Source organism: Lineus longissimus, chromosome 14 (genome assembly GCF_910592395.1).
Source record: "Lineus longissimus chromosome 14, tnLinLong1.2, whole genome shotgun sequence".
In the NCBI taxonomy this organism is placed as follows: domain Eukaryota; kingdom Metazoa; phylum Nemertea; class Pilidiophora; order Heteronemertea; family Lineidae; genus Lineus; species Lineus longissimus.
Window position 1 is genome coordinate 1766774 of NC_088321.1, and position 8831 is coordinate 1775604.

Here is an 8831-nt window from a genome sequence, read left to right on the forward strand (position 1 = left end):
GAGGACACTATCTTCGGTCCCAAATTGGGTGTTTCCATTCAATTTGACCTCTCTAATCAGGACACCTCTGTAATAAGGACAGTACTTGTCAGTCCCGTGGGTGTCCTTAGCAGAGAGGTTCTGCTGTATTTGACAATAATAATGAACAATGTATACATTCTTAAATTGTAAACATTCTTAAAAAGAAGTACGCTGTTCGTAATTACGGGCAGTCCAGGAAAATACAAATTCGGTTATTCACTATGCGTAGCACAGTTACGCATACTAATTTGCATAAATAGCGATGCTGAAATTTATATCTTATACGTACTTTAATTATAATCAGGAAATGTTCAAATTTGATTACAAATTTCAAATTTCTCACGAATGGCATAGGCCTTTAACATCTACTCTATTTATCCGAGGGTAACGGTGGATTGATCTTGTGAGAACCACCACTAAAAGTTTTAAAGCTTTTGGCAAAAACGACTGTGCGATCAAAGACATAAGTTCAGGCCTCAAATTTCCCCACGGCACAAGTGGCAAATGCCGCCCGAATGCTGTAGAGACAAAGAAAGTTTTTTTTTAATGACCCTCCCGAGTAATACACTTTAAAAGGCCATAATATGACTGCAAACGACTTTAAATTGTATCACTGTGGAGATTCATCTATCCAGGTAGATTGATAATTGGACAGTTTATAACCTGATAACTCTGGATAATATTGACTTACATTTCATAAGCTTTCCGGCTCAGCCGAGTCCTTGGTCACATGATCACTGGTGACGTCATCGGGCGTAGTGATCGGCGGGGATCCCGAATTCGACTGTGCCCCCCTCCTGACTCTGGTCCTCAAGATGTTGCCCGCCGATCACTGCGCCCGATGAGTCCGAAAGCTTATGAAATTTAAGTCAATATTATCCAGAGTTATCAGATTATAAACTGGCCAACTATGACTTCAGATTGAATGAATGATATTGAACTCCAGATTATCAAAACCTTGAAAGAAATGGAATTTTAAAAACAATTTAGTGTTAATTTTGAAAAATGCCGCAGAGAGCCTCATCTCTCCACAGCAATTTTCAAAGAGAAGGTTTTTTGCGAATTTTGAGTTCTGAAGTAACTTTTTGTAGTCAGGAACTCTCGTATTTCTTCAACATGGTTTTCATTAAAGGGTGACTATAGGCAGGAGGAGAGGGGCTAATTTGGCCATCTTCAAGTGACTAATATACACAGTAAGGGCACTGGGTCATGTCAGATTCAGCACTAAATATATCCCTTGTACAAGCGTGAATCATTCGACCTACTGTGAGATGTGAGAGACCCCTATTGGCGACTTTGTGTAACTTTATCTTGCCTGCCTAGCTGTTGCCTATATTCTCCCTTTAAGAAAGGATGCAACAAAGGGTCCTCCTGTTGGTGTTGAGAGTAAAACCTCACACCGCCATCTTCTGTTGAGAGTCATTTGTGCGCAGAGAAATATTGTTATAAGTTATGCTTGGCATTTTGTAAACAACGCTATCCATTTATAGGTGGCGCTACTTACCGCTTGCTGCTGGACCGACTGTTGCTGGAGGATGATTTGAGCAGACGGTATCTGTATCTGCTGATTGCCGATCTTTAGGATTTGGTAGCCAGCAAATTGCTGCGCGGCAGGTTGCGACTGCTAGAAATTAAAATGGTGAGATCAGCAACGTGGAAATTGTAAGGCTTGCCCTGGCTGAGCCTAAGCTATTTTGAGCGATAGTCTGCATACTGCTTGCTGCAAGACCCGTTGCGACTGCTAGAAATTAAAATGGTGAGATCAGCAACGTTGAAATTGTAAGGCTTGCCCTGGCTGAGCCTAAGCTATTTTGAGCGATAGTCTGCATACTGCTTGCTGCGAGATGCGTTGCAACTGCTAGAAATTAAAATGGTGAGATCAGCAACGAGGAAATTGTAAGGCTTGCCCTGGCTGAGCCTAAGCTATTTTGAGCGATAGTCTGCATACTGCTTGCTGCGAGACGCGTTGCGACTGCTAGAAATTAAAATGGTGAGATCAGCAACGTGGAAATTGTTAGACCTGCCCTGGCCGATTCTTAATGACCTCCAGGGGTAACCAGGAGATCGCCAAGTTCCACTCTTTTGATTGAAAGCCAGCTGCAGTGAGGTACTTTTGATGTACTGTGATATCGGATCAGGCCTTTCAATTACGTGGAGACCTCTACACCCTGTATTTTTTAGCCTATTTTGGGGGACATGTTTTTTTGCTTTTTAGCTTAATTTGGGGACATTTCATCGCGCCAATTTGCCTGAACAGCGACGTCATAAATCAAAGTTAGTGACTGATATCACCACATACACCTGAAAAATCATAATTTTAGGGTAAAAACTATAAAATTAGGCCATTTGGATGAGATTTGGTTATGTTAGGGGTCAAAAAATGCTTCAGGGGGTCATATTATTTAAAAAAAACCAAAACAAAACAAAAAAAACCCCAAAAAAACAACCTAATTTGGGGACATCCTGTACGGCCTACAGTGCCTGAACAGCGACGTCATAAATCAAAGTTAGTGACTGATATCACCACATACACCTGAAAAATCATAATTTTAGGGTAAAACTATAAAATTAGGTGTAGGAATCATGTAATTGAGAGGCCTGCGGACAGACCCCTATTGACACGTTGGAGTATTTTTTGTATTGCTTTCCAAGCTGCTGCATACAGAGTCCCTTTAATCTTGAGTTAGATTTGATGCTGTGTTTGATATTAAAAATAATAAAAAAATGTATTAAAGGGCATAAGAAAAAACTTTTGTCGGTTTTTTGTACAAAAATTGCTTCCAGCAGGACCATGACGACAGGATGAATGACGACTCATTTAACTGCAATAAACAATATGCACTAGATAGAACAGGGTCCGATTGTTAGAAAGCATGTTAGCTCATAACATCATGCTGTCATGTTGTGACATGTGCATTGATGTACATGAAACAACATGTCAACACGATGTTACACGTGCATTGATGTACATGAAACAACATGTCAACATGATGTTACACGTGCATTGATGTACATGAAACAACATGTCAACATGATGTTACACGTGCATTGATGTACATGAAACAACATGTCAACATGATGTTACATGTGCATTGATGTACATGAAACAACATGTCAACATGATGTTACATGTGCATTGATGTACATGAAACAACATGTCAACATGATGTTATATGTGCATTGATGTACATGAAACAACATGTCAACATGATGTTACATGTGCATTGATGTACATGAAACAACATGTCAACATGATGTTACATGTGCATTGATGTACATGAAACAACATGTCAACATGATGTTACACGTGCATTGATGTACATGAAACAACATGTCAACATGATGTTACACGTGCATTGATGTACATGAAACAACATGTCAACATGATGTTACACGTGCATTGATGTACATGAAACAACATGTCAACATGATGTTACACGTGCATTGATGTACATGAAACAACATGTCAACATGATGTTACACGTGCATTGATGTACATGAAACAACATGTCAACATGATGTTACACGTGCATTGATGTACATGAAACAACATGTCAACATGATGTTACACGTGCATTGATGTACATGAAACAACATGTCAACACGATGTTATGAGCTAACATGCTTTCTAACAACCGGGCCCAGGGGTGTGTAATTAGCCCCGTTTGAAATTCGCAAGCAATCCCCAACACTGCCGTCCAACACCGGTGAATATCATTATCAGAGAACGGCATCTACAACAATGACAATAACAATAACAATAGTTTATTTCTCGCATATAACCTGACATGAGGCCATTGTGAGGCTGACAAAAGAGATACACAATCAGATGGCATTAAGCGGGTTGCATTTACAATACAAATACAGTTAATATGATTAAGTAATTGGGTTAAGGTGATTACGAGCACCGACTACAAGACAATAGTTCTGCAGAACCATTGTCCTGCAATCGATGCTCGTGATCACCTCAAACTCACAGCGATGAGTCCACAAAAACGTGCTAAATTTGGCAATTTGGTTTACTTTTAACTGAGAAGATCTGTGTAATACTACCAGTGGTGGCGCATGGTGTCAGGTTTGGACACTATCATCCTGACCAGGTCAATCCCACCCCGAGTTGTCCCCTTAGAAAAAATTTATGTAAAGTGTCATTGATCACTGTGATAATTCTCAAGAAATTTGAGTTTTATTAAAACCTACCACTTTCGTCGGTGCCAACTGCACGCCAGATGACATCGTCAATGGCGTCGTCGCTATGACAAGCTTCTGCCCGGCTGCTGTTGTCATCACGTTCTGTTTCTGAAGGTTCGTAGCGCTGGCAACAGGGGGCGCTGGCCCTGCCTTCGAAGGCGTCTCGCCGATAATGATGACGTCTGAATCGTCCGATGGAACTGAAAACAATCAAAGGAATGAACGAAATTTTCATTTTTGTACCGCAAAAAATTGTCGAAATCGAAACCTCTGCTAAGGAGTGTTTTGTGAGGCTGCCACCTCCCTGGCAGAGGTAGAAAATGGTTCCACGACTTTTACCTTACAACAACAACAACAACAACAACAACAACAACAACAACAACAACAACAACAACAACAACAACAACAGCAACAACACAAACGAGGGAAGCGTCTGTGTTTGATTTCGAGTCTCATCAAAATAGACTCACCTGCTGCTCTCGGCTGTGCACCATTCGCCACTGCTGCCACCTGTTGTTGACTCGTGATAGTAAAATACTTCATCCCGTGCGACACGGGCACCATTTGCGACACCTCCTTTCCCGCTAGCAGCGCGTCCTGCTTCATTCGACTAATCTGGAATGAGACCTTATCGAATTCCGTCTGCATTTTGCGTTGGTGTTCGACCTGGCTTGCAGACAGCTCCTCGTCATGACACTCCATGAGTAACTCGATGTCTGGGATGGCCGACGATGGCGTCTTCCCGCGTCTCCCGCGAACTGGAATGGAAAAATCAACAAATATATCATTTTCCTCGAGACGTTTGCGCCCTCCGCGCGACATCCCGTACTGCCACATGGGGTGACTTTGAACACCCTCTAGAAAAAACGTTTTTAAAAAAAGGAAGAGGGCGCTCCAAGTCGACCCTTGCTGCGGATGGTGTGCACAGAAATCAAAGGGTCAGTCGTGCACCGCTACATTGATTACCGGTACTAACCTGCTCCACGCGACGTCGCCGTCGGCATTGGCACCTGAACACGTGGTGGCGCCGGAACCATCGAGACAGGTGTGCGCCTCAACCCGCCTGTGGGCGGCGCCGGTTTTGGCGCAATAGGTTGCGACAGCATACTCTTAAACTGCTTGGTTCCTGTGCCACTCGTGATGGGTTTAATGGTGAGTTTCGGTAACGGTGGGTTTTTGATAGTCGACTTGATGACCTGGACGTCATCATCACTGTCACTGTCACTGATAACATACTTTCGCTCGGACACTCGACTTCCTGTTGATGACCGTGTTTGACGCTGAAACAGGCAAGAAGATGATGCAGCTTCGGTAACTCTTCAACTGCCACCGTCGCCAAATTACGACGAGCACCTATGTGTGTTATTCACCATTGAGTTTCATTGAAAAGATCGTCTGCTACACAGTTTTCCCACCTACTGATAGATGGCGTGCAGGTGATCATTTCGATGGCGGTTTCGAGGAATCGAACTCTTCCCTGTTTCAAGCTAGGCTTTTAAAAAAAGGTTATCGGAAAATTTTAAACTTGAAAAAACAAATTCTGCAGTTAAAGGGTTAACCCATTCGTAACCGTAGGGTGTTTTTTTGCGTTTTTTTGCGAAATGACATTATTCGCAAAATCCATGAAAAATAAAACAGCCGCTTTTGATCATGCTGCATAGTTATGCACTATACCTCATTATGAAATGGGGCAGCTGTAAAACAAGAAACACAGAAACGAAACCGAAATGAAATGAAACACAATCTCTCTTAATGTAGACGTAGTTGCAGTATGAACTCACTTTTGGGAGAGATTCGTCCACTGTTACTACCTTCTTCGGTTTCCCGGCCTTTGTCTTGCCCCGGGTTTCAAACCAATCGTTGTCTACTGCTATGGAGGAGACCGGTAGCTCTGGAATAGAGAGGTCAGCGAGGTCAAGGACATCGTCAGCAATGCAAGGGTATGATTGGAACAAACCGCAAAATGTTCACAGCTTTTTATTTCAGAAAAAAATACAAAAGTATTAAATGTTCATGATTCATTTTGGCGGATTACAGAATGAGTTCTGGCGTTTCTTAGATTGGCGAAATTGAGTTGCGATAGTTTTACGTTAAAGGTCGAAATCACATCTGAATTCAAGGTCAAGGCCACACAAAATACAAAGTCAAGGTCAAACAGAGGTCAAAGTACACAAGTCAAGTGGTTGTTAAGATTAAAGTAAAAAAAACCACAAAAGCATAATGCAAGGTAAAAGCCGTCTTTAAATGGAGTAATGCCAATCTTTTTACATAATAACAATACATATTATCATTTTGTTTATATTGTTTTTGGGTAGACTCCCTAGGCAGCCCATTGCGTCATCCTAATTTGGTCTCGTTAGGGTGAGGAACGAGGCCGGTCCACTGCCTCCAGAGTGTATTTTGGGTGGAGCCTGAGACTTTGTCAGAACACAAGACATGCTGACAAAGTCGACAAACAAGCAAGAAACCGACACAATCGATGAATTTGAGGATTTACCTCCATGGGGATCCCAGTCCATTGACGACCTACTCCGACGATGGCGATCACGTGACTTAGGTGGCGTCACATTAGTTTTTGTTGTTGTTGTTGTTGGCGGTACAGGCGCTGGTGCTGCGGACAGAATGGAGAAGAGGGTAAGGATGCTTCTCGGGGAGGTTAGGGTCAGGGTTGGGGTTTGCGTAAGGGGTAGGGGTAGGTTCGGAATTAAGAACAAATATGACTGTGTAGGAATACCAGTCGTCCGTGTCGAAAATATTTAAGAGACAGCCGTAAAAATAGCAAAGGTATTTAGAAAACCTTAAAAACGGACACAACTTCGTAAAAACTTGCTCAAATAGACTTCTTGATTGGTTTTCTATCAAATTCCATGCAACGTGTTACTTCTAAAATTCCTAAACTGGCAATTTCACCCTGGAGAATCGACTCCCCACCTTGCTGAGAATCGGACAGGCATTCCAACTTGCCGAGTTAGCCTGTCCTGGGAACGTAGATAGGCCTATAGTATTTGTATGTCTGTCAACAAAACGTGTGAATGTTAATTTATATGAGGTACCTGAAATTGGAAATTTACAAATTCAATTACAAATTTAGGCCTTCAACCATGTACTTACCCTTACCAGTATCCATGGTAACAAGAGAACTGGAACTTTAAATTTCTAAGATTCACATATCAAGTCTGAAAAGAAAAGGAAATTCCCAATGATAGAGGAACCTCTCTTAGCGGACGACTCTCTATAAAGGACAACCTCTCTATTAAAGACACTACCGTTGATCCAAAATTGGCTGTTTCCATTTAATCTGACCTCTCTAATCAGGACACCTCTCTAATTAGGACACCTCTCTATTAAGGACGGCACTTGTCAGTCTCGAGGGTGTCCTTTATAGAGAGGTTCTACCATACAGAGGAACCTCTCTTAGCGGACACCTCTGTTCAGGACAACCTCTCTATAAAGGACAACCTCTCTATTAAGGACAACCTCTCTATTAAGGACAATTACCTCTCTATTAAGGACAACCTCTCTATTAAGGACAACCTCTCTATTAAAGACACTACTGTTGGTCCAAAATTGGCTGTTTCCATTTAATTTGACCTCTCTAATCAGGACACCTCTCTAATCAGGACACCTCTCTATTAAGGACGGCACTTGTCAGTACCGAGGGTGTCCTTTATAGAGAGGTTCTACTATACAGAGGAACCTCTCTTAGCGGACACCTCCGTTCAGGACAACCTCTCTTCTATGGACAGTGATTCACAAATCAGTCATTTCTGACCTCTGTAAGTGTAATCAGGCCAGGATAGCATTTTTATCAAATTGACAGTCATGACTGTCCCAAGGCCATGACAAATTATGGCACCAAATTATGTCGCCAAATTAGGTTGAATAAAAAAAGAAGAGTTTATCAAAAGAGGTCTAGGCAATGCATTGATTAAATCATGGAACTTGGAAGGCATGTGTATGTGAAATGAAAAACAGGTCTGCTTTCAATCATCACCTCATCATCAACCTGAGATAAAGCTACATAAGTTACCCTATTCCCACCTGAAAAAAATGGAAACTAATATATAAATATGTGGCCCCCAATAACGCATCTGAGTAGGGGTCCGTCCACTCGTTGTCTGACTCGACTCATTTGACTTGTTTGCCCAGCCTTTTGTCCACATTTCAATCAAGCAACAAAAACCATTAAAATTTCACCAAAAATACATCCTGATGGCCTCCTTAAATGCTGAAATGCTCCAAATACCTTTTCAAAGGCACTATATCACCAAAAAAGAGCAGAAAAGACAAAAACAAAACATTTGGAAAAGGAAATTATATTTCAAAATGGCCGCCGACACCTCTAAGGTCGACTTCGAATCGCAAACTGTGCAAAATATTGACATGCTATTCGGAAAAAAATGTGTTTATCAGATGGACGATGTTCTAAAGGCACAGTATACAAAGTTTCAAAATCAGAACTTACGTAATTACGGAGAAAACAGCAATTACTTACCTTGCTTCAAGTAGAAATTCACGTAATAAATTTGGTCACGTGACCAAACTGAAACCCAGATACGAAACTACCGCTGCCACGACATTTAGTGGCTTTTGTTCGAAACTGCGGCTGCAAGAAAATT

The 8831-nt window shown here is 41.7% G+C and overlaps 1 protein-coding gene across 2 annotated transcripts in view; it reads right to left on the minus strand.

Moving 5' to 3' along the window:
* LOC135498810 (uncharacterized) overlaps positions 1-8747 on the minus strand; it is a 43401-nt gene extending 34654 nt beyond the window's left edge. The window contains exons 1-8 of one of the 2 annotated variants that reach the window (XM_064789271.1): positions 8708-8747; positions 7324-7388; positions 6710-6823; positions 5994-6103; positions 5189-5492; positions 4683-4970; positions 4222-4412; positions 1526-1642 (exon numbers count right to left, since the gene is read on the minus strand). In XM_064789271.1, coding sequence (XP_064645341.1) covers positions 1526-1642; positions 4222-4412; positions 4683-4970; positions 5189-5492; positions 5994-6103; positions 6710-6823; positions 7324-7339 — 1140 coding nt within the window. In that variant the 5' untranslated portion in view covers positions 7340-7388; positions 8708-8747. Of the gene's footprint in view, positions 1-1525; positions 1646-4221; positions 4413-4682; positions 4971-5188; positions 5493-5993; positions 6104-6709; positions 6824-7323; positions 7389-8707 lie in introns of both variants that reach the window. The other variant, XM_064789270.1, reaches the window with a different exon arrangement.
* Positions 8748-8831: the final 84 nt, after the last annotated feature.